This window comes from Bicyclus anynana, chromosome 17 (genome assembly GCF_947172395.1).
Source record: "Bicyclus anynana chromosome 17, ilBicAnyn1.1, whole genome shotgun sequence".
NCBI lineage: Eukaryota > Metazoa > Arthropoda > Insecta > Lepidoptera > Nymphalidae > Bicyclus > Bicyclus anynana.
In genome coordinates, this window is record NC_069099.1 from 13,610,245 (window position 1) to 13,636,632 (window position 26,388).

Below are 26,388 nucleotides of genomic sequence, written 5' to 3' on the forward strand. Positions count from 1 at the left end.
TAAGCCTCACAATCAGCTCATTAATATACAAATTGAATAACAGAGGAGAGGATAAGCCACCTTGCCTTACACCACATTCTAATGTGTATTCATCAGAGAGAGTACCGGCCCATCGCACCTGATTTTTCTGGTTTTTATACCAAAACTTTAAGATTTGAATTAAGGGCGCATCTACACCCTCCTTTTGCAGTTTCTCCCATAACAAGTTATATGACACGAGATCAAAGGCCTTTGATAAGTCTAAAAAACATCCATAAATAGTAGTTTTCCTATCTTTATAGTACCTTACAGCATGCTTAAGGCACAAAATGGCACTCTCCGTCGAGACTCTAGGTCTAAAACCAAATTGGGCCTCATGAATTTTCACCTGCTGAACTAGGCGTGCATTAATCATGCTGTCCAGCACCTTAGCCGCTATGGTTGCAAGTGAGATAGGCCGGTAATTCGTTCTGTCTGACGCATCACCTGTCTTATTTTTTATAATTGGTACAACAATAGTTCGCATCAAAGACTCCGGTAGGTGACTATGGTTCAGACACTTGGTGTAAAACAGAGAAAGCACTTTGGGCAAGTTTTCACCTGCATATTTCAGGTGTTCTATGCTGAGCCCATCGTGACCAGGGCTCTTACCCCTCTGCATTTTCTTAATAGTATTTTCGACATCTATTTCTGAAAAGGTAGATAGCTGCTCTGTCACCATCGGCTCAGCGCTGTCATCCGCAAACACAGACTGCCCTAATAAGGACCTCACTTGAAAATTATCCTTAAATAGGTTAGCAATAGGCTTGCTACCGTGGATTCCACCAATGCTCACAGGTTGGCCAGGTTTTACATTTAATTTGTTTGTGTTTTTCCAGAAACATTTAAAGTTTTTTGCTTTATGGTCAGAAGCAAGCAAATCCATCTTAATTTGTTCTTGTCTATCTTGGCACCATTTTAGTTTGGCTTTAAACTCCTTTCTACTTTCATTCATATTGTTATAAATAATCCCATACTTTGGCTTTCCATATAACACCCAATTTTGAAAATTAATTCTAGCCAACCTATGAGCATTGGCAACATATTTATTCCACCCTGTAATATAACCACCCCTTCTGGGGCATTTATACTTACAAGATGAAGTAGCTGCCGATGATAAAATGTTAATTAAATTCCGATAAAGTTCATCCAACATTAACCTATGTATTTTATTATGGCAGTTATTAGCGCCACACTCCATCAAATCTTGCGGCACTATCAACTTTGAAATTTCAGACTGACAAATGTTGTGGTAATTACTAATTTGTTGTGGTTCTCTTTCTCCCCATACAATACCAGTTTTTGAAATATCAAAGTCAGTTGCTACCATTTTTACTTTGGGTGTGAGTTGCCCCAAGTTGCACTTAATTACAAGAGGGAAATGATCAGACCAGTGCACATCATATTTAACTGACACATCCTTTTTGAAAATATACATCTGTTTTTCTGTTTGTCTATCTTATCTTATCTCTAGAACGGCTGAACGGATTTTAATGCGATAGAGCAATATGTAGGCTACTTTTCATCCCGGAAAAATACATGGTTTCCGCGGGATTTATTATAAAATATAAAATCGCAGGTGTCTGTCATTAATATGGCGACCCCGCACCGGAAAGCGCAGTGTTGGTTGACCCCCCACTAGGTGGACCGAGGATATCAAGCGGATTGCAGGGAGCCCCTGGATGCTGGCGGCTCGAGACCGTTATGCTTGGAGGTCCATGCAAGAGGCCTATGTCGTATGTCCAGCACTGGACTTCCATCGACTGATAATGATGACAATGATTCATCATTATCAACCCATATTCAGCTCACTGCTGAGCTCGAGTCTCCTCTCAGAATGAGAGGGGTTAGGCCAATAGACCACCACGCTGGTCCAATGCGGATTGGCAGAGAATTAAGATTACGATGATTTTCCTTCACCGTTTGAGACACGTGATATTTAATTTCAATGTACACACAACTGTAAAGTTGGAGGTGCATGTCCCGGATCGGATTCGAACCATAGCCTCTGGAATCGGAGGCAGAGGTCATATCCACTGGGCTATCACGGCTCCTTATAAGATGACTAGCTGACGCCGCGCGGTTTCACCCGCGTGGTTCCCGATCCCGTAGGAATACGGGGATAATATATAGCCTTCCTCGATAAGTGGGCTATCTAACACTGAAATAATTTTTCAAATCGGACCAGTATTTCCTGAGATTAGCAAGTTCAAACAAACAAACTCTTCAGCTTTATAATATTAGTATAGATTAAGTGCTTGCAATATGACATCAAATGAAATGGAAAAGGCCGTAACACAATTATTACTTGCCTACTTAAATACTAAATCATATTAGGTATTTACTTGAGACAATGGGCAATGGAAGGCTTTTAGCAAACGGTTAGCATACAATGAACGATTAAGGTTATGTATGGTGCCAACCGGATGATGTTGTGCTAAGTGTTTCCCAAAACGATTTAATTACGAAGTTTTGCAATATAGGTACCCAGTCCTGTATAATGGATTACCCTATAAGCTATTTTAGCTTAGCTTCTTTAACACGATCCCCAAGACTGTGATGGACTTGCCAATGCCAATGCACAACTTCAAGCAATGTGTTAAAAAATCATTTACTTAGTCGAGGTTACTACACTATTGATGAGTTCCTTAACGATAAAGGCGCTTGGAAGCCATTGGATCAGCTTCCACCTTCACACAGGAAGTAAAACTGTAAGAAATTGTAATTGTTATCAATTCTAAATTATAATACTGTATGAATTTTTCATTTGAAAAGAGCAACTGTTGAGTTTCTTGCCGGTATCTTCTCAGCAGAACCTACTTTCCGACCCGAATCTTTACAAATAGTCAACTGACGTGTCAAAAGTGCTTGTAAACTGAGCCTACTTGAAATAAATGAATTTTGAATTTGAATATTTATGCAATAGCTTAGGGCATCCCGTTTAAGAGGGCACTATAGCCGGTCGGGAAACATAGCACGGAAGTTTTCGCGGGTTTCCTTCATCAATCAATCAACTCTTGTTGTTGATATTTGTGTTTATAAATTAAACCGTAGTTTCTCTGTAGATCTCCCATGGAAAAATATAGATAAAATATAGTCATGTTATTCGCTGATAATTTAGCTTTCGATTGGTGGAAGAATTTAAAAAGCTGGTTCAGTGGTTTAGACGTAAAGCATAACAGACTTATTGTTGCATTTAAAATATAAAATATGGTAATATTGTAATATTTAGGTCCACGATGCAGGTAAGTAGATGCAATAAAATGTAGATAAACTGCAGGAAAACCTTCATTATTGTGAAGATAAAATGCTAAAATAAGCAATCAGGAAACAGCAAATAGAGATGATACGAGGAATGCATTATGTTTGTCTGAGGCTATGCATACTTACTACAATTAGATTACTTATCTACCTTCATACAGGCTCATAATTGAACATTCATACATAAAGAATCTATGGGAAATTAAATAGACGTACGTATGTATTTTGATTTTTCTCTGTGAAACTCTGTAACGGTTGGTACTGGTAACGGAGTAGAATAATGGTTTATGTGATGACATACCTAAAAATAAAAACTAAATTTCCTGAACAAAAAATAATTAAAATAAGTATGTACAACATTTATTTTTTATTTCAACAGGACTCAGTTATTCAGGGTCGTAAAAAAATTAAAAAATAAAGTCTCGTGACAGGTGACAATGACAGGCAGGGACTTCATTGACATTTGTGGCAACCAGTTTTTAGTGATTACCCTCATTTAAGTTATAATGACTAATCAAGATTTTATAGTTTTGTGTTATCTACGAGTACGTAGATATTAAATTCTTATTTTAAATTTTTAAATTGTCGAGCTGTTGTCCTAAGGGATTTTACCAGTTCCAACGTTCATAAAGTGAGTCATCATCGAAAATTCATTTTATTAAGGTTAGTTTTAAATTCTTATAATTTGGTTTGGCTTTTGAATTTTGTCGATTGCGGTTTAAGATAACGTGTTTATTTTTATTAAATTGAACACAAGGTTGCGTTTAAGGTTAAATAAGTAGTGGAAAATGCAAGTAATAATAAACTGATATTCGTATTTATAATATTAGTTAGGACTACCTGTACAACGCGGTTTCACCTGCTTAGATCCCATTTCTGTAAGGATATCGAAATTCATATCAACCTAAGCTACTCCTTATAAACTCAACTATCTACCAGTGAGAGTCCCATAAAAATCGGTCAACTCGTTTCAGAGATTAACCCGATGCAAATATTTAAGCAAAATAAATAAAGTACTTACTTAACTTTGCAACTTTCAAACATATTATATTTTAATTTTATTTATTTGTGCTTATAGAATATGCCCTGTTGTATGTATACCACTTCAAAACTTTGCCTTCGTCCCGTGTATACTCGTGCAAGGGCATTGAGTTATAAAATTCTACGCATTAGAGAAGTCACTACTTATGACTGCGGCGATATCGCCGCACTTCATAGTTTCTTGCTAGCTTACTAGGGTAAAAGAAAAGTGTAAGCGCCACATAATTCATGATGCTTATGACGTTTTGGTTGCAAAAAACACAATAAGTATTCTGTATCTAGGTGATGTTGCGCCGTAGTAGACTTGCCCAATCATGCCAAAAACATGATTTTTATTTAGGGCATCTAATTTAGTACGTAGTACATATTCACAGATACTCAATGTTAGTTATTAGTTGACAAGTTAATAAATATTGGTTTAGACCTGCAGAATTTGTTTGTATGCGAAAAATATGTCGTAACATATACAAACACACAATTACGACATGATTTTGAAAGAGCTTATCTAGCGCGTAGTACATAGTAACTCAATGTGCAAGAGTCAGTTAATTAACAACTAAACTTTTATAGCTGTGGCAAATACTGTTATTATGTTAGTCATGTTTTTTATTTTATTTTGAACAGCTTCTCTAACACGTAGTACATAGTAACTCATTGTACAAGGGTCGGTTAATTTACTAATATTGTTTTTATGTTACGACGTAAATTTGTTTGGAAAAGCTTCTTAAGTACGTAGTAAAGTAAATCAATGTGCAACTGCAAGGGTCGGTTAATTAACAACTAATGTTTCAGCAAATACGGTTTTTTATATTGCGACTGTATGTTGTTTGTTTGCAACAGTTTCTCTAGATCGTAGTACATCAATGTGCAAGGGTCGGTTAATTAACAACTAGTGTTTCAGCAAATACGGTTTTTTATATTGCGACTGTATGTTGTTTGTGTGCAACAGTTTCTCTAGATCGTAGTAAATCAATGTGCAAGGGACGGTTAATTAACAACTAATGTTTCAGCAAATACAGTTTTTTATATTGCAACTGTATGTTGTTTGTTTGCAACAGTTTCTCTAGATCGTAGTACATCAATGTGCAAGCGTCGGTTAATTAACAACTAGTGTTTCAGCAAATACAGTTTTTTATATTGTGACTGTATGTTGTTGGTTTGCAACAGTTTCTCTAGATCGTAGTACATCAATGTGCAAGCGTCGGTTAATTAACAACTAATGTTTCAGCAAATACGGTTTTTTATATTGCGACTGTATGTTGTTTGTTTGCAACAGTTTCTCTAGATCGTAGTACATCAATGTGCAAGGGTCGGTTAATTAACAACTAATGTTTCAGCAAATACGGTTTTTATATTGCGACTGTATGTTGTTTGTTTGCAACAGTTTCTCTAGATCGTAGTACATCAATGGGCAAGGGTCGGTTATTTAACCCGACCGGTCAGCAATGCACTCAGATGCATTTTTGCGAAATATGAATCACGCGGTGGAATGCTATCCACTTGAATCACGTCTCGCAGCCTCCGGACATTATGGTCATTGTACTCAATGACTCGTTGGTCCAATCGTTACGTAATGCGGCTTTGAATCTTAAGATCCTGGTGTCGTGTCCGGGAAATATTGACATTTTAGGTGTGCGAAATTCAACAGCTTGTCTTAATTTCATCATCATCATCATCATATCAGCCAATGTCCACTGCAGGACAATAGGCCTTTTGTAGGGATTTAAAAACTTCACGCTACTGAGCCATCTGCATCCAGCGAATCCCTGGGACTCGCTTGATGTCGTCAGTCCACCTGGTGGAGGGTCGAGCAACACTGCGCTTACTAGAGCGGGGTCGCCATTCCAGCACCTTGGAATCCCAACGTCCATCAGCTCTTCGAACTATGCGCCCCGCCCACTGCCACTTCAGCTTCGCAACTCGTTGAGCTATGTCGGTGACTTTGGTTCTTCTGCGGATCTCCTTATTTCTGATTCGATCACGCAGAGATACTCCTAACATAGCTCGATCCATCGCCCGCTGTGTGACTCTGAGCCTTTTTATAAGGCCCATAGTTAGCGACCAAGTCTCGGAACCATAGGTCATCACTGGCAACTCGCACGCGTGCGAGGTTTATATACGTTTATACTAAGGTAAAGTTTGTGTTGTTGTTTGGGGTAATCTCTAGAGAAATTTTTTACCACTAGAAGGCCACGTTATTTGTGAGTGTCATATATTTTCACTGGAACGGAAACAACGCGGGTGAAACCGCGGGACGTCGGTAAATCATAATCATACTAAAGAAAATTGCTTCCTACTGTATGTATTCTTAGATCTTTAATAGTATGCAACGGATTTCCAAGTGGTTTTCGTTATTAGTTAGAATGGGTCAATTATTTTAATAAATTTGTAAGTTTGTGAGGTTGTAAGGCATAATACATGGGTGGGATGTCAGTCATTAATATGTTATGAACGATAGAGAGTCAAATATTTCGAGGTATCCGATTTGGTTTCCTATGTTATTTTTTTTCTGGTTATTTGATAGTTCCGGTTACGTTAGTCTATGGCACTTTTTTCAACACTATTTCTTGTTTATTACTTAATGTTATGTTTCGTGCTGAGTATCTACCTAGATGGTGTAATGATGTCCAGAGTTCGAATCCAGAGTCAGTTAAAATATTTTTTAGATTCCTATTTAATAGCAGCCATATATAGTCTAGTCTATACTAATATTATAAAGAGGTAAAGTTTGTAAGTTTGTAAGTTTGTAACAATTATTTGAAATGGGGTAATCTTCGGAACTACTGGTCCGATTTTAAAAATTCTTTCACCAGTAGAATGCTACGTTATCGGGGAGTGCTATAGGCTATATTTTATATTTCTATCATATATAACTACTGAGTTATCGCGGGTTTTCTCTTACAGGTCGGACCGAAAAACTTACTTATTCGCATGCGCTGCCTCAACCATTGCGTATAACTGAAATAAATGTATGGAGGCTTTTTGAACCGTTAAAAGTTCTACAAAAAAGTCCGCGACACCATATATCTATCTTTTATATTTTAGCAGATATAGTACCTTTAGTACTTTAATAAATTATTTAAATTTTAAACTAAGGTTTACGTCATTATTTACACAACTAAACTTAAATCCTTATCAAAATAAATTATTTAATAATCACAAGGATATTATAGAGATCAGATTTGCCCTTTACAGTATGTTAATTAGTTATATACTTTCGGAGATAATACAAAATTTCTGAAAGTCGCAAAAATACCGCTATATGACGCCCCGCGGTTTCAATTACGTGGATCCCGTTCCCGTGTGAATATGATGACCAAACATAGCCTATGACACTCGCAAATAATGTAGCTTTCTATTGGTAAAAGAATTTTCCAAATCGGTCCAGTAGATCCGGAGATTACCCCCGACAACCACACAAACTTTACCTCTTTATAGTATTAGCATAGAAGTCGCTTGGGAAATTATAGTCTTTTGGTCATTACACCACGCTCAAAAGGCTGGACCAATTTTGCCGAGGGTAGGGATAGGGTAGGGGTAGGGAAGGGGTAGGATAGAGGTAGGGTAGGGGTAATTTAGGGAAAGTGTAGGGTAGGGTAGGGAAGGATATGGAAGGTATATGGTTGGGGAGGAGTAGGATAGGGGTAGGGTAGGGTAGGGTAAGGTAGGGTACGGGTAGGGTACGGGTAGGGTAGGGGTAAGGTAAGGGTAGGGAAGGGTTAGGGTTAGCGGTAGGGTAGAAGTAAGGTATAGGTTTACGAGCAGGGTAAGGTAGAGGTATAGAAGTTTACATCAATTTTTACGCGAACGAAGTCGCGGGCGTCCGCTAGTAATCCAATATACTTAGTTGTTTAACTGTTAATTGATCAACATAAATTGCTTAATTAATAGTTATAGGTACAACAGCCACAATGTCCTACAACTTGCGTGGTACATTACTCGGTCCGACGCTCAGAAATTTTCATTTCCTGGTAACTCAGTTAGTTACCAGAATCAAAAATTTTCGTAAATAAACACATTGATCGTCTCATCGAGATGAAGCTTTTCACGAAAAATTAACTTGATAGTAATCAGTTGCAAAAAGTGTTCTACGGATGTTTGACTATTACTCAATTTTTAATCAAACAAACAATCAAATCTTTCTGCTTTATCACATTACTAGAAGACGCTGCGCGTGGTTCGGGTTCCCGTAGGAATAGTTATCAACCCATATTCGGCTCACTTCTGAGCTCGAGTCTCTTCTCAGAATAAGAGGCGTTATCCTCTTATTAGGAAAGCAGTCCACCACGCTGGCCCAATGCGGATTGGCAGACTTGACATACGCAGAGAATTAAGAAAATTCTCTGGTATGCAGGTTTCCTCACGATGTTTTCCTTTGAGACACATGATATTTAATTTCTTAAAATGCACACAACTGAAAAGTTGGAGGTGCATGCCCCAGACTGGATTTGAACCCACACCCGGTACTGGAGACAGAGGTCATATCCACTGGGCTTTCAGGGCTGAAATATAGCCTATAGGACTGGGGGATAGTGTAGCTTCCCAACAATGAAAACATTTTTCAAATCGGTTCAGTAGTTTCGGAGCCTATTCAATGTTAACAAACAATTTTATTTTTATAATATTAGTAGATATACATAGATTATAGATGTATTATATTTATGAAACTCCAATTTCTCAGTTGTGTACATTTTAAGAAATTAAATATCACGTGTCTCAAACGGTGAAGGAAAACATCGCGAGGAAACCTGCATACCAGAGAATTTTCTTAATTCTCTGCGTGTGTGAAGTCTGCCAATCCGCATTGGGCCAGCGTGGTGGACTATTGGCCTAATCCCTCTCATTCTGAGAGGAGACTCGAGCTCAGCAGTGAGCCGTATATGGGTTGATAACGACGACGATAGATGTATTGAATATTTATTTATTGATTTTCAATTGTTCTAAAATGCTCGGTTCTTTGGACTTTGACTTATTATTATTGTAAGCTGAGAACTTTCTAGATCCAAATTCCGAATGTGGAATGAAGTACAAGCCGCTAACTACTAGTATTACGCGTCTACGTAATCAGGTTTTGTCGCATACATTCTTATCTATAGTATGGAAAATAGATTTTTTTATATAATCAAACTATACTTACCGCCATAGCTTTTATAGTTAGTTAATTTATTACACAAATATTAATAACTGACTGCCCAGCGGCCTTTGGAAATATCGGATTAAAAACATACATATACAATACAGTCGAACATAGAACTTCCTAGTATTTGAAATGTACCTGGTAGTCTGTAATCTATCTCTATGCCAAACTTCATCCAGAACGATCCAGCCGTGATTGTATAATACTCCGAGTAAATATCCATAAAATAGTCGTTAAGTTTTCTTAAAATATCCATTCTTCAGCGCATTTCTTGTAATTTTTCGTTTCGTAGGAAGTAACTACCTATTAGAAAACTTTGATTGTAGATCTAGACGCCCGAAAAACGTCCTTTACGATCCTGACGATGACATAACGACCGACAATGCTTCACAGACAACACAAACATAAAACGTTTAAAAATGCTAAATGAGATAAGTCCACATATTATTTTGTGAATTCAGAAAAAGGACGGAAAATTGGTCATATTAAAATAAGGCAAATATTCTTCGTTTTGAAAAAAGAATGTTACTTTAATTTTAAACGTTTACATAACGTTTAACGATGGCGTATTATCTAACAACAAGAAAGGTAGACAAAAAGAAATGGACAAGTCATAAGGACGTTTAGATTCCTACCCATAAGAGCAATGCACCCAGAGTTCCATAAATAGCACGGCCGGGATTACTTTACGATTGTAATATCTATACCAAACTATTTTATACCTTATAGTACTGGCTGTACCCAGCGGATTCACTTGTATTATATTATCGTAATCTTCTTCAATAATGGGCTACCAAAAACTGAAAGAATTTTTCAATCGAATCAGTAGTTCCTGAATAGTATGATATGATGATGATCTACCTAGATAATAGTTATATGTAACTATTTCATAGATTTATTGTGGCTTTTCACACGGCAGTCCAGTTTTTTGCAGGATACCGTTTTCTGCAGGATCCCGCATGCGGGATCCTACAAAAAACCGATCCGGTTGAATTGTGCCATTCGGTTTTGTCACTAGAAATGCCGTTTAATCACAAACTGGACTGCTGTGTGAAAGAAATGTTAGGCTTTAGTAGTAGATACGTAGATGTTGCAAAAAAAAAACCTTTATTAAACGGTAATGAATCATCAGCACAGTGAAAATATTATTTTTACAGTACCGGCACAGTAAAAATATTATTTTTACTGTGTCGTCAGTACTATCGGTAAATTCGTGAATGAAGCATACGATTTAACTGTATATATTTCTTTCGCAGTTTTCATCAAGGGGAGTAGAAACAAAAAGCCGCCACCATGGACGCGATCAAAAAGAAGATGCAGGCGATGAAGTTGGAGAAGGACAACGCACTTGACCGCGCTGCCCAGTGCGAACAGCAGGCCAAGGACGCCAACCTCCGCGCTGAGAAGGTACTTCCTTAGCTGTTATGATAGCCTGGTACTTAACTAGTAGGATGCACGTCGTGAACTTGGAGAAAGACTTCGGACATAACCCGGCCGCCCTGTGTGGAGTAATAGCAAACCAAACCAAGAACGTCAAACCCACATACCAGAGAATTTTCTCAATTCCCTGCGTGTGTGAAGTCTGCCAATCCGCATTGGGCCAGCGTAGTGGACTATTGGCCTAACCCCTCTCATTCTCAGAACAGACTCGAGCTCAGTAGCACAAATCTTTACTGTGTCAGTAGTAAGCGGAATATGGGTTGATAACGAACGAACGAAGAACGTCAATCTTCTCGCTACTTGAGTACTTCCTTAGTTATGATAGCCTGGTACTTGGCTTATAGAGCAGGAGCCTTTTAGTGTTCCGTAACTCAAAAGGTTAAAACTTTAAGGTCACTTTATTTTTTAATTAGTTACAAGTTAGTCCTTGACTGCGATTTTACCTGACGTTAAATTATGATGAAGTCTAAGAATAGCAACAGGCGAATTTAGAAGAGTAGTTTAGGGTGGTAACTAACCACCATACCATATATATACATACCAGACCAGAATATAATAAATATAAAATCCTATATTTACCCAAGCTGGGTTGGCCCTTTGTCATTTTATAAAGGCTCTAAAGTTTTCCATTAAAGCTTACCATTAGATATGTGTGGACAGTTATGGTCTATAGTTCTTAGTCCAAGCCATCCTCATCTAAGAATCATGTAGTAGGATCATGTTATTGAAGATTTATATGAAGATGTTGTTTTACAATGTTAATTAATATGCTTGTATATTCGTAGGCGGAAGAAGAAGCCAGACAACTCCAGAAGAAAATCCAGACCATTGAAAATGACCTGGACCAGACACAAGAATCTCTCATGCAGGTCAACGGCAAACTCGAGGAGAAGGAGAAGGCACTACAGAACGTGAGTAGATTTTAAGCTTTTTATTCATTTTCAATGGCTTAACTACCACCAAACCGCATTCGAGCATCGTGGTGGTTTTAAGCTCCATATCCCCTCTCTTATATGAAGGGATACCTGGCCCTGTAGTGGATCGATGAAATGGGTGATGATGGTGATGATGATGACCTACCTGTAAAAAAATGCAGGTATTTATTGGATAGGGCTCTAGATATTCCGTCACGCATTTTTTCATGTTGGTTAAGGTTCTTCAGTGTTCACGGATTCGCGGGTTGGGGCCCTTTGATCTCTGGGTCCCTGGTATTTTTCCAGACTTCTTACCTTGTGTTAGTTACGCCATTGCCTATTTCTTATTTTGAAAAATACTTTTTTATTTCTTTTTCGACAGGCAAAACTGTGCAAGTTTTTGTTTATAATATGAGTAAAAAAAATTATCATTATTTTTTAGCAATTTAGAATTTCACGGAATTTCTGAAACATCTTAGCGTAATTTATATCAGGCGAAGTTTAATCTTAACTTTCATATTAGCAAATCATTTTTAGGCTCTGTCCAAATACAAATAATTATTTAATAAAACAAATACCAAAAATGTAATTCGTACGAGTTTTTAGGAGAAGGTAGATAGATATTCTGCACTTTTGTTTTGTTTATTAAAAAGGATGTTATGCAGGTATCTGCTTGAAAAAATTGGTTCTGTTTAAAACATACACAGGGTATACAGGATTTCTAGGGTATCGCATTTATTAAAGAAGTTATAGGACATTGAAAGGATTATATTATTACTAGCCTTCTTATGACCTAATAGTAGCGTATAACTAGAGATTAGCTCGGCGTGTCAAACCAAGCATATCATAAGGCCACGAAACCTTAAAATATCAAACAATACATTTCTTAGTAATGATGCAGTGTATAAATTATTATTATGAATAAGACTTGCGTCTTGCACAGATGTTTACGAGTCTTGTGCCGCGCGCCCGCGTTCCGTGGTGGCTATTTTCGACCCGTGACACCTAATATGGGCTCGGTGCCCGGTGTTTAGGTAAAATTAGACTACCGACCGCGTTCTCCGCGTGTTTTAACTGCTGTTCAAATATTTGATTCGCACTATTTAGTTAATTACACATCTTGTCCTATTTACTACAAATTCCTTATCTAGAAAACTATTTAAACTGGTGTTAATTCGATTTAATGAAATTATTATTTAATTAGGTAGACAAAGTAATCATATGAAAATGATAGAACAAAAATGTGTGCGATAAATTAATTGGAATTTTGTCGCGTCAGTTTAAAAATTAAAAAGAAAGCGGGAGTCGGTAAAACAGTACCGGTAACGTAAACAAAAGATGGCGGCTAATTGTGCGACTACAGCGCCACGTTTTCGCTACGGAAAGCGACAGTCAGTCAACATGGCGGCGGGCGTTGCGCGGCCGGTCGGAGCGCGCGCTGTGCAGTGATGTCCGCGCCCGCGCCCCACGCCCACGGGCGCACCCCCGTGCGGCGCAGGGGGCATCAACACCACCCGCGGCTGAGGGGCGAAAGAGGGCCCGCCCCCGGGGCACCCGCCGACCCCATTCCGTCCAAACGAGTGACCTTACACGGCCAAACACTAACAGAAGGAACAGACGATGTTGTGCCTTGTGTCAATAGTGTTAGTGAATCTCAACGACTGACAAGGACGAATAGTGACGATGCACTTTCCAATCGAAATACAATCGCGGACTCGAATATTTGTGATGAAAATGAATTTGACGTTAGAAACGACTCGGTCGGGAGCTCCGATGACGATTTCTCCTTTCGAGAGGAGAGATCTGCGGCTGACGGTGCAGACGTGACGGTGGTGGCCTCCGACGTATCCGACGATGATCCCGAGACGGCCGAGCTCGCCAAACTTAGGTGTACTAGTGAATGCACCGAGGTGCTGGCCGAAAGGGAGAACCGACGGCGGAGGAGATGTGCGGACTATCCTGGATTAGCGTTCGGAAGCTCCATATTCTCGTCGGACACGATGATGAAATTTTCCATTATCAAGAATGAGCTGCAGAACATAAAGAACACGGCGTTGAAAAGGGTAATGTCCTACATTTATTAGACTTCTGTTTCGATGCGTGAGTCGGTTAGGCGTGGGCCAAATGCGCACTGTAGAACTATTTTTAATCACGTTCCGTCGGAAAAATCTTGACGCTGCTCCACGAAGCGAAGCTAAATACGCGTGTGGCGATCAGCTGAGCCATTGACATTTGGCTTGCTTGTTTACGCTGACGATTGCGATCTCTACCGCTAGATGTCGTTGAGGTGTCATAGCGCACGTGGACAATTATGAACCTTATTTCCTTTGCAATAAAACAACATTGTTATTAGATTATGTTGGTGTAGGATTATAACGTTTTGTTTATACACAGTAGTTAGTTTAAATAATAATAATTTTACATTTCGTTTCATAAAAAATATTTAAATATCTAATAGGAAGAATGAAATAAAGGAGATCATGTCATGAAAAAATTCATCCTGCTCTGAAAGTGTATCGTGTACTTTCTAAATTATAATTACCTACATATTAGGTAACATGGTTTACTAATTACTAAAACTAGTCACTAGGGCCGTGCTTTATAACTATCGACAAGATTTAATCGATGTAACGTTTAAATAAATGCTAGAAAATTTGATAAATTTTTCGAGATAGATAGTTACATAGGTACCTACAGTGTATCGTGTACCTATTACCTAGGTAAATCAGATTAATATATTTTCCCTATTCATGCTTCTATATTAATATATTTCAAAATAATCATCAAATGAAATCCATTTACAATCACAATAAAAACGAAAAATGTTTTTTTCATAGGTATTATTTTATTTTTGGTAACTATTTCTTACATAGAAAAGATATGATTGTTATCTAAATGATGTCCTCATTTAATTTTTTAAATATTCATTGAATAGCATTTTTTTTTAAATATTTTTTTCATTTTTAACCTTTCACCTGTTATAACTTTTTGATGATTTGATCGATATTAATGTCATCAATCATCATCAGATCGTGCTTCTTTATTTTGGCGCAGTGGTGTGCACGGTGGATTTACAAGACGGAGGTCCTGGGTTCGATCCCCAATTGAGCTGGGCCGAATGAGGTTTTCTTAAATTGGTCCAGATCTGGCTGGTGAGTGGCTTTGGCTGTGGCTAGTTACCACACTATCGACAAAGACGTACTGCCAAGTGATTTAGCGTTCCGGTACATTGTCGTGTAGAAACATAAAGGGGTGTGGAATTTCATCCTACTCCTAACAAGTTAGCCCGCTTCCATCTTAGATTGCATCATTGATTAATCTCAGGTGAGAGTAAATTAATAATCTCAGGTGAGATTATAGTCAAGGGCTCACTTGTAAAGAATCCTTCTCAGGTAGGTAGGTACCTATATTACAAAATAAACGATTATTCACCACCAGTTTTACCCCGATAAAACGGCTGAACCGACTAATGAAACATATCTTTAGGATCAATCGCTTAAAAACCAGCTCTTTCAAATATTAAACAATCGCATTCAAATTTATTTTAAGAACTACGAGTATGGTACGACAAACAGACACACAAAGCGGTCATAATAACACCCCAATTATAGGTAGGTATATAATTTATAATCCCCAAAATTACTTTCGCGTCGGTGATTCAAAATTGACCTAAATTGTTTTAGATTAGAAATATTCCTTGGCCAAAAAAAAAAACATGATACAAAAAATGTTATAGATATCGCGTAGTTAGGTAAATCCTATCTACCTGTTTTTTGAGCCGTCCCCATTTTTGGGTATTAATGTGTTTTCTTTAGAACATGCAACTTTTAAAAGGATTTCAGAGTTTGTGCAATAAACGATATTTTATGTAGGTACGTACTGGGTTGTTGATTATGGTTAAAGTAAGTCTACTTTGGACTGAAGTTGTTGAGTTATTTGTTGCAGATAAGTCTTTTTTCTGCTAAAACCTTTTAAAGAAGATTACAGAGAATAATTAATTACTCTTCACTTGCTAGATATATAAAAAATACGCCCATAAAGATATAAAAACCAATAGAAGAAATGAGGAAAAATATGTTGACATGACACCCCACAAGAACAAAAAAGGACTTATTGTATTGTATTCGATTGTATACAGCTATAAAATGTGGTGTAGTTGGTATTTACAGACTGAAATGAAGTGACTGGGACATATTTACTTAACATACATAATTACTTAATGTGACTTGTGTAGTTCAATATCGAATTGAGGATATTTAGTCATTTCAGACCAAAAATAGAGTAAATTAAACAGTTAGATGAATGTGGTTTAGTTAAAATTAACTTTTAGCCTTTAAAATAAAAGTATAACAGAAAGTTAATAATTGAAAACCAACAATACACTTTTAGTTCTTAAAATAATATTTCAATTAAGATAATGAGAACAGGTTGAGTTATGTACTCATTTATTGGAATTTGAACAGACATGTACTTTCTAAATTACGTCATTGGTAAGAAATTCGGCGGTTCTTGTGCAGTTTGGTCGTTGATCTGTCACCTATCGTGCGAGTAAAGAATGACGAGACACACTGTTCACTTCGCAGTTTGGCAAATTTTCGCCAGATGGCGTTTATTACATTTTACATTTATTTAGTAGTAAAATTTCAGAATTTTGTTCTTTATTATTATGCATTACTTCATTATTAAAATCTCATTCCATTTTGATTACTTACCTGGTTTTATTAATTTCCATTTAATTAACACTGGTATCATCGATAGTTGCTACTGTTTAACATAACAATTCCTTTATAATAATTATTATTTCTGTATTCAGTCTAACGTAACATCCGAACATTTGTATTGTGCACAATCTTTGAACCGTTTCACCTATCCCATATTTTGGGTTTCCATTATTGTTCGTTTTTACAGGATGTAAGTGTCGCCGTCATTTTATAGGTGGAGCTAGTGCACGTCGAACGCTCGAACGGTCGACTCTCTGTGACGTTTACTATTCTGGTCGAGCGCGCCGTCATTCTGTCATTTGTAAAATAATGTGCTAAAGCCAGGACAGATAGTCTTTGTATCATAATTAAATATATATTAACCACATAATTGTTAATATTGATTAAAAAACGTTGCATAAAAGGGCGCGTCATTGGTTAATTGGTGATAACATTGTAGCTTGTGAGCTAGTGGCGGCCATTTTATTCGCCGGCTGTGTTCATTCGGGCCGAGGTGTCTCCGCGATACAGAGCGCTAACGAACGAACGGGACAGTCAGTTGGCATTTTCGCGACTAGGGCGAAGGTGTCTTAAGATTATAGCTTTTAGGCGTTTCATATAACAAAATAGTGATCAAAATGACGACAAACATGCAGCAGGGAACCATTTTGGATGTTCTAAAGAAGAAAATGCGTCAAACAAAGGAAGAAATGGAAAAATACAAGGATGAATGTGAGGAGTACCACAAACGATTGCAAGTGGAAATAATGCGGAGAGAAGAAGTAAGGATAACGTGCAATATATCTGTGATGTGTATTTTGTGCTGATTTAGTAAAAATGTGTTCCTATTTGTGTTAGAAATGATGTCGTCCTGCCTATAGAAGGTATCAGTAGCTGTGTAAAAGTTACATTACTATCTACCTATAGTGAGTAATGTCCGGCCATAGTTAGAGGTGTGCCGGCGACGTACGCGTATTCGCCTCTCTTTCTGTTCTATCTTCCCATAAATCGTTAAAGCGAGACAGTGAATTCATGTTTTTTCATACTGCCACTGAGATCTGCCGTCGAAAACTAGTGGTATTCAACAATAATGTATAGTTACCTGCTCCTAAATTACTTGGATAAAGGAATCATGGGTTCTTTTCCAAAATTTAGCGGTACATTGCGTGTCAGTTTCTGTTATACGTAACAGGTTTGGTGTGTTGGAGGTCGCGTACCAGGCTTGTGCCACATGATGTCGAGTGAGCCGGTTCGGGTCGTGGAACCGTGCACCCTTCAATGCATTCCTCTCATTCGGAGTAGATCGGATGTCCCGAAGGTTCGCGCCGGCGCCAAAGGCGTGTCCAACTCTTTGCCGTTATCGCCATATTATGACGTAATTTATTAAGCTGCAGCAGAAATGTACCGTATAAAACTCCTTGTAGATCAAACTACGTAACATCAGAAAATTCTTCGATCAGAATCTTACTCAAATTTCCATAATTTAATATATCCATTAAGTTTTTGACTTTATTTTTTTTATTTTGTATAAAACATAATAATAATCTACGTTATCAGCTGCCTTCGTATACTATATCAAGAGTTGATAAGAAATTGTTAACTCAAGATCGTGCCGGATATAAACATAATGCGGCTTATAGCTGATTTGTTGAATGTAAGGTTATCCATATGCAAAGGTAGTTAAATAACCCTAAATGCAGTGATGTAATACAATTTAGAAGCTAATTTGGAAGACGAACTTCGGCTGTAGGCGTGTTTAAATTTGTAGCTAGCAATGAGTTTAGTTAGAATATATTTGTCTGTCTTGAGTTAAAATGTTCAAGGAATTATTTAGCAAAAAATCTCTTTGCAAGTACAAAGACTATTATTATTATTATTTAAATGTTGCAAACAACATGAATGGCCACAAAGGTACTTCTTTTGGTTTTTCTGTTTTTAATAATTCTTTTAAAATTTGTGCTGTTATCTGCTTTTTGAATCATACTCTAAAAACGTTAAATAATGATCAAAATTATCATTACTTTGAACAGGTACGTCGAAACGATTAACAAACATTTGCTCTTAACTGTTTTAAAAAATGGTACTATAATGACGACAGTAATTACCTCCGACCAAACCTAATTACTGCAAACTAAAGCTCGCAGGATTACTAGAAACACCATGATTGTTTTAAGTGAAATCGACAGTAACAACAGGTACCTGTACCTCGTCTTTACGAGAGATACTTTTAAAGATGGGCTTACAAATTTACCGTTCGTTAAATTGTTTCGGGTCCCTAATTGTTTTGTCAGCCATTGTTAGGAGTCAATAGATTGTGTCCATCGTTGGTTTACTTCCTGTAATAAACTTTTTTGAACCAAAATGTATGCTCCCTTTCATACCATTCATTACCATGTCTATTGAAGTGTGATCATGAAGCCTTATCAACGCGATCCGGATCAGTTACCAAAGGAAAATTAACTGTTCCCTACTCCGGTTCAAACTTTCCACTAAACTGTTCTACAGGTTGTTGACCCATAATATGATTAAGTATCTAAGTTTCTGTATGCCAAGACAGAATAGCCTTAGGGCGTCAATGTGAGTACATTCGAGCGAGTTCAAGGTGACTAGTCTCGTAGCTATGAATAGATTATTTGATTATCACTTTACGATTCAACAGTCTATGCTTCTGTTCGCTGACGTGCGCTATGTTGTTCAGAAATGGAGATGTAATTAATATTTTGGCAAAATACAATTCATATTCGTAATCTAAGGTCTTATAGGTACATAGTTTTCATTAATTTAATCTACCTCAAATTAAAAAAATTACAAACTGCAATTAATCTTCCTCTCGAAAATTTCGCGAATATTCCCGTTTCTTTAATCAATTCTGAATATTTAACTTGTCAATGCAAAAACTGTGCATTATTTTTTGACGCATTAATCTTTAAAAGATACTCGTTGTTAGATTTTTAGTCTTGTATTTTTGTTAATAATTGATGATTTTTTTCGAATAATTTAGTTTTGAACGTTGATCGCGTAAAATTCTGTTTTTTAAAATTTCCACGGGAATCATGATTTTTCAGGGATAAGAAGTTATCTTTTTATCCCGAAAGTTTGCCTTTGAACTGCCCCAAGAATATATTTAAAATCATTAAAATCGTTACAGCGGTCAAGCCATGAAACAGACAGACATACGCTTTCAGCAGTGAGTGATGTGTGTATTGTTTAATTTATACATACTTACTTTTGAGTTTCATATTAGTATGTATTTTATTAGTATTACATGAACGTAATGATTGATACACGACCACGTATGGCCTGCTCACGTCTATTATTAGCGCGATAATGACGACACAGGATAAAAGGAGAAACTGGGACTCGTTTAAGCATCCTCGCAACAAGGACGCGTGATGTCATAAACATGTGCGCGAGCCGTTGAATATAAATAAAGGAGTAACTAGCGAAATATTTCAAACGGTGGTTAATTCACAACACGTATAATGTGTCGACGTTTAACAATGCAACAGAGCCTACACGATACATATGTAAAGACCAAGAACAATGTGAAGACGTACAGAGTTTTACGGGTAGGCGACCATCGGTTTTAGGACAGAACGGTAAAAATAATCGATACCAACGGTGATTCACATGTTTGGCACATCACTAATTGTCAGCAGACACGTGATGTAATTAACAAAAATCGACATCAATTTCTTGCGTATCGTTAAACCTTACGGATTAGTGATGTTCCATGGAATCGAAAATTATGGAGAATGCTCGTTCAGAAATAAAAATTCAGATTAGGTACTCTGTTTCTCAGAGCGGTAATTTTTATGGAATACTTTATAGCCGTAGAAAATAATACTAATGTAGCAGAACCTGTAATTTAATTTATTTAGCAATTGTCATTGGAGGCATACTGATAAGTAGTCAGGTACATTTTAAATGTAAATGAGCATGTTTTATTCTTACTTATTCGGTAACGTGATGTCTATCACCATTTGTAATCATTGTCTTTGGTTACTCAGTTCGGAAATGTTGATTGTTGGCAAGTTGATAATGGTTAGAAATTAAAATATAAGTAAAATGTTAAGATAGTCAAATTTTAATGAGTCATTGCACTTTGAGTCATCGCTGAGGTACCTACAACTTGTGTACCAAATAAATGTTGACTTTCAAATTCACAGAAAATACAATTACTCACTTTGTGCACAAAATCTTCAACAGTAATAATAAAAAAGTTGTGCTTGAATTAATAATTATTTATTATTAAGCCTAACAAACATAAATATTTTTAGAAGATTTGTCTACGGTTCTTTTACTTTATAAAAAACAAGAGGGCGTCCGCATGGTTTTCGTTTTTTAATACATCCTTTTTTATGATCATGAAATATTGATGGGACAATCTTTAAAGAATCTTCTTTTTAACTTCTTTTTTTATTCTTTGTAGGTATAGATTGATTTCATAAACTGTGTACATTCACAACTGTTGAGTTAATTTTAAATGTGGTTCTGTAGTTGGTGCTTTAAATTCTAGTGCCAATGTCATTAAACCACGCAGCTATTTAATGTTGTCATTAATTTAAACTATTTAAAACATAATCCGACCAAAAAATAAGCCTCAGAAAAAAATCTCTTTGAGAAAGTACCTATAAGGTATTACGATTCTAGTTCTTTTGTTTTTTTTTTGACCTATTGTTTTTCTAGCACAATAGATTTAGAATTATTAGTAAGTTACTGAACGCCTACCACCACGATTCAATATAACGCATGTTATATTTACACTGACTTCGTACGTAAGATTAGACGTTATCTGAAAAAACATTGCTATTGTTATACTAATTAGTTTTCTTATTATCTAAACCAATATTTAGGCGAACGCTGGACTTAGAACTTGTTAGATTGATCAACTTTAAATAGTTACTAAAAGCTATGATAGTCTTAAAACAGCTCCCGTAAGCTACAGCTAATGTTAGCTATATTAATACTTAAGAAGTACTAGATACTAATGTTAAAGATAGTGTAACGAGTGTCTTCTGTATTTAATAATATAATAAATAATGTTTTTATGCACTTTTTGGTATAGCTTTATTGTCAAAAGAATCTGAATAGAAAACGTTTTTCGTTTCAGTGTAGTAATACATACGAACATACCATTTGCTATTTTAAATGAATTAGATATCTTTCTTATTCTTATTAAGAAAAAATAAAGAAAATACACTTTATTTTACACCACAAAGAAACATACAATACAATAAACACAAAAAAAACTCAATTTTTTTTTAAATGTGCCTTATCCCCCAATTGTCAAGTCGTTAAGACTTCTACTAACTACTCCTAGGAGTAGGTAGTAGGAGTCGACAATAGTCCAATAAACGGAGATCGAATCTTTATGGCCTCGATAAGTCCTACTTATACGTGGAACTTTTGAAGTTTTGCTGACGATAGTATGTATTTGCAGGCCGAATCCGAAGTTGCTGCGCTCAACCGACGCATCCAGCTGCTCGAGGAGGACCTGGAGAGGTCAGAGGAGCGTCTGGCGACCGCGACCGCTAAGCTCGCGGAAGCCAGTCAGGCCGCCGATGAATCGGAACGGTGAGTCTGCGCCATGTTGCAACCAGCAATCTCGTTTGATTTTGCAAGTAACGGTGGCTGACGATATCTGATGTATGTGAGTGAGTTTGGAAAAAAAATACGCAGGCAGTTTATCTTAAAAATCAATTAGAATATTGAATAGGTCTGTATATGGAATACTTGAAATTAAAAAATGAAAAAAAATACGCTCGCTGTTTAGGTCATTAAAAACAATATACTTTAAAAACAAATGAAATATTAAGGATATTAAGAGTTGATATGACAAGTAAAATATTACAGAATTTTCTACTTGTATAGGTCTGTATATGGAATATTTGAAATTAAAAAATTAAAAAGAAAATACGCTCGCTGTTTAGGTTATTAAAAAATATACTTTAAAAAAACCAAATGAAATATTTATTTATACATGATATGATTATTGATATGACAAGTAAAATATTACAGAATTCTTCTACTCAAAATATACTTTTCTACGCAAGAATAGTTAGTATTTTCACCATGGTTTTATCATCAAGGAGTTTACAAACATATCATATAGATATTAGTTAAAGGGTGCAGTTGCTGGTAAAATTACAGACACGTGAATTTAACATTATGTTTCAGCATAATGTTAATATTACCTAACGCATTGTAAGGCGTTCGTGCGTGATGTGTAAGGTGTTGTTCTTTTTTAAGCTATGGTTTATATTTATACCATACACCTTTGAATATCGCCATTATTAATCTCTTGAAATGACCCACTGCAAGGTCAGGTCTAACTCCTTATTAGAAAGGGGATATGGAGATTAAATCCACCACGCTGATCCAATACGGATCGGCAGGTTAAAGGGCAATAATGTTTAACAATGTCACTATTAATATCATTATCAGATGTTAAAAATGAATACCGGAATCGATAGGTTAGTGTTCATCGAAGTACAATTTTGCAACACTACCAACTTCCAAACTGGCACTGAGAATTTCTTAAAATAAATAAATGCTCAATATTCCATATCCCGACTTATAATCCGAACCGAAGACTTCATTATCAGAAACCGCGTAGACTTAACACTAGACCAACGAGGCAGTTAGCCTCCATTCACGCGAGCTCTTTTTTGACAGACGCTAAAAAGCGTTCAAATACAACAAATGAATTCCCAAGTATATGTTTTAAAAACGCGACGCTTTTTTAGAGCTGTGTTGCATTTTCAATTTTGGGCGTTGGAAATAGACCTTTATTTAGCTTCATACTATATTTGTACACTTTTTTTAACGCCAAAAAAAAAACGCTCGTGCGAATGGGGGCTTAGATAAATTTTAAATACGGTACATGATAAATCCAGACGTTAGAACATAGCGTGACATCAGATTGCGTTGGTTACGCCATTTTACCCCGACATCAATACACGCGTACATACATGCGTACAGAACAAACCCATAATACACCTGTCTCAAGGTTGCGAATTAAAGTTTTCTCTGCCCAGGGCGTACGAACCAAGGCATTGAGTAAACGAGATAATTATTTAGCGCGATGATTCACAGATAGACCGAAAGGCTTGCAGCAAGTTTTTCAATTTTATACTCACTTCAAAATAGTTTTTAATTACTTAATTTCTTCAAAATCGTCAAGTCTACAATTTTAAATTTTTTCTTTTAAGAGATTTTACAAATTTATTCAAGAAAATCTAGTTATAAATTTTTTTTACATAACAATAAAATGATAAATAGAAAATGTTTTTTTTTACTACATATTGTAATTATAATTGACCAATTTAAACTTTAACAATTTCTCAAAAATATTGTGTGCATGAGTGTTATTATTAGTGACCTAGCTTTTTTGTTTTTCGTGTTTTTTATCAACTCTCAACATTTTCTCTTTTTTACCTATTGAACTTTAGTTTTAACGATATGATATTCCCTTTCCTTTTGGATTATTTTTGATCACGAGAGCAAAAAGCTTTTTCAATTCCAAAAAAAAATATTTCACAATATAATTACTTAAATTTTAAATTGATTTAAAAAAATGAAATACTATCTCGTAATCAAACATAAAGATTGTAAATCATTCAAAAGAATACCTTTTTAGTCTATCATGTACTTTTATCGATATCGATGTTATAACACGCATGTGTTTGGCCCCGCACTAACCAGAATACGCAAGGCGCTGGAAAATCGAACCAATATGGAGGACGACCGCGTCGCCATCTTGGAAGCGCAACTGTCACAGGCTAAACTCATCGCAGAGGAATCCGACAAGAAATACGAAGAGGTGAACGTCTGTTTATGCAAACTTGCTTCGATGCGTGTTGTTATACATATGATTGACTAGATAATTTCAAAATCAAAAAACATTTCCTACAGATTTTTATATAAAGGCCGTATCTTGACCCTTTTTAATTCATTCATTATCAACCAATCTTATGTAGATGCATATTTTCAGATAAGATCGACTTTTGGCTAATAGGTAATAGGTACTCACATCCGTTAAAAAAGTTGATAATACGACTAGAATAGAGAGGCGAAATGCGCCAAAATTCATGATGTACATAGTGTTCCTGAGATTAATTAAAGCTAAATGTGATTAAATATGAACATAACACCAGAGTAAAAGAACACTATCAGAAATAGCTATTTAGAGCAAAATAAAGTAAAAAGATTAAACAAAATATTTTACTTTAAAAAATATAAGTGCTTACGAAACACCACCAAAACGATTTAAATATTGAGTGTAATTTTATATTTCGAAATACAATTACTTCGGAACGTTTTTACCTACTTAACTGAGCCTTTTTAAATGTCACATTTCACTTTCAAAGTAACTTTGTATTTAATTTGATTACGTTACAGTTAGTATGATTTCTTTGAATATAACGTAAAAAAACGCTAGGAGTGGGTACGACATTGATCCAGCTGGCGGAAATCGAACTCCTGACCTCGGTCTGAGTCCAGCCCCTTTACTGTAAAGTTATTGAGGCTTCAAATTATATATACTCGTAAGAACTTAGCAACAATTCAACGAAAGACCGTTCCGTTGCATTGTAAAAATTCTAGTTCTGTAACTTATTGACGATAAAATCGTCAGATTGGGCTAGTCTAGACTAGAAAAAGCCTTAAACTTTTTTTATACTTCAAGGGCAAAGACAAAGTTTAACTTAAAGTTCAATTCTATTGTATAACAACACAAAATAATACTTGGGATATCAGAAACACTCAAATACTCATAAATATATTTTTTTTATTAGATATGTCGATTTTTGTATGAGTGTCTCTGATTTCAAATGATAGTATTACTCCTAATTTGAATTAGAAGCATGAGGTAAGGCTGTTCAAAATAGGAGTATTATCAATTAGTTAATGTGTTAATTTATTACGTTAGAAACAGCACGCACCGTCCTAGTATATTTTGATGACACATACATTCTTTGCTATGTTTACGATGCGTGCTTTTTCTAACATTCTCTTCACAGCGTTCCAGCTCATCAGGTTGTATGTCGCTTTGATCGTTCCTTACGAATGTGTTGTCCCTTGCATGTCTTCTAACTCCTGGGTCACCCTTGATATTAAACGATTTGTTGGAACCGAAACTTATTATGAATGTTATGGGGTACAGCGCCCGCAAGGTCCTCGAGAACAGGTCGTTGGCTGATGAAGAGCGCATGGACGCCCTGGAGAATCAGCTGAAGGAAGCCAGGTTCCTCGCTGAAGAAGCCGACAAGAAATACGATGAGGTCTTTGAGTTGTGCTGTTGTTTGGTTTACCCTTGTTTTGCTTTCCAGCGCATACTTTGTCTATAAATATATCATTTCCCGCATCACTTTTGTCAGTGTTAACATGTTGTAATTCTAAAACGCTAAAGTTCTGAGCAATTTTTAATACCGACGCCGATTTGCCGTGTTTTGTGAACTATTTTAGTCCCTTTATTGAGGTTTTGAAGAACTCTATTAAAATAATAACGTACCCTTATTCTTTTCTATAATGCTGAATTTGTTTAAATTGTCTTTGTTGCGTAACTTCTTAACTAACACCAAAAACCCAGCCAAAATTGATTACACTAATATAATTTCAAGTTGTTCGTATTGTGGCATGTTTACATTACATTGATAGACTTCTGATAAAGCGTTCTGGAATTGCTGACGGAGTTATCTCTGATAAGATACACTTTATCCACTTTAAATTTATTATTTGAACGTAGACCCCTGTCGCGTTGCGAAAAATATAACATGTGGTGGACAGATGGTCTCCACGTTGTCCTAATTCCCCTGACATATGACCCTGCGTGGTGAAGGTAGTCTTAAAAGTCAATCCGAAAATGGAGAAGTAT

General features: G+C 36.2%; 1 protein-coding gene across 35 annotated transcripts in view; it reads left to right on the top strand.

Moving 5' to 3' along the window:
- LOC112049503 (tropomyosin-2) overlaps positions 1–26,388 on the top strand; it is a 41,112-nt gene that overhangs the window by 3,535 nt on the left and 11,189 nt on the right. For 10 of the 35 annotated variants that reach the window (XM_052886590.1, XM_024087413.2, XM_052886589.1 and 7 more), the window contains exons 2-5: positions 10,714–10,864; positions 11,683–11,808; positions 21,955–22,088; positions 24,219–24,336. In XM_052886590.1, the coding sequence (XP_052742550.1) occupies positions 10,751–10,864; positions 11,683–11,808; positions 21,955–22,088; positions 24,219–24,336 (492 nt within the window). In that variant the 5' untranslated portion in view covers positions 10,714–10,750. Of the gene's footprint in view, positions 1–3,876; positions 3,943–10,713; positions 10,865–11,682; positions 11,809–12,785; positions 13,875–16,755; positions 17,294–21,954; positions 22,089–24,218; positions 24,337–25,677; positions 25,796–26,388 lie in introns of those variants that run through there. The other 25 variants (XM_024087428.2, XM_024087409.2, XM_052886593.1 and 22 more) reach the window with 17 other exon arrangements.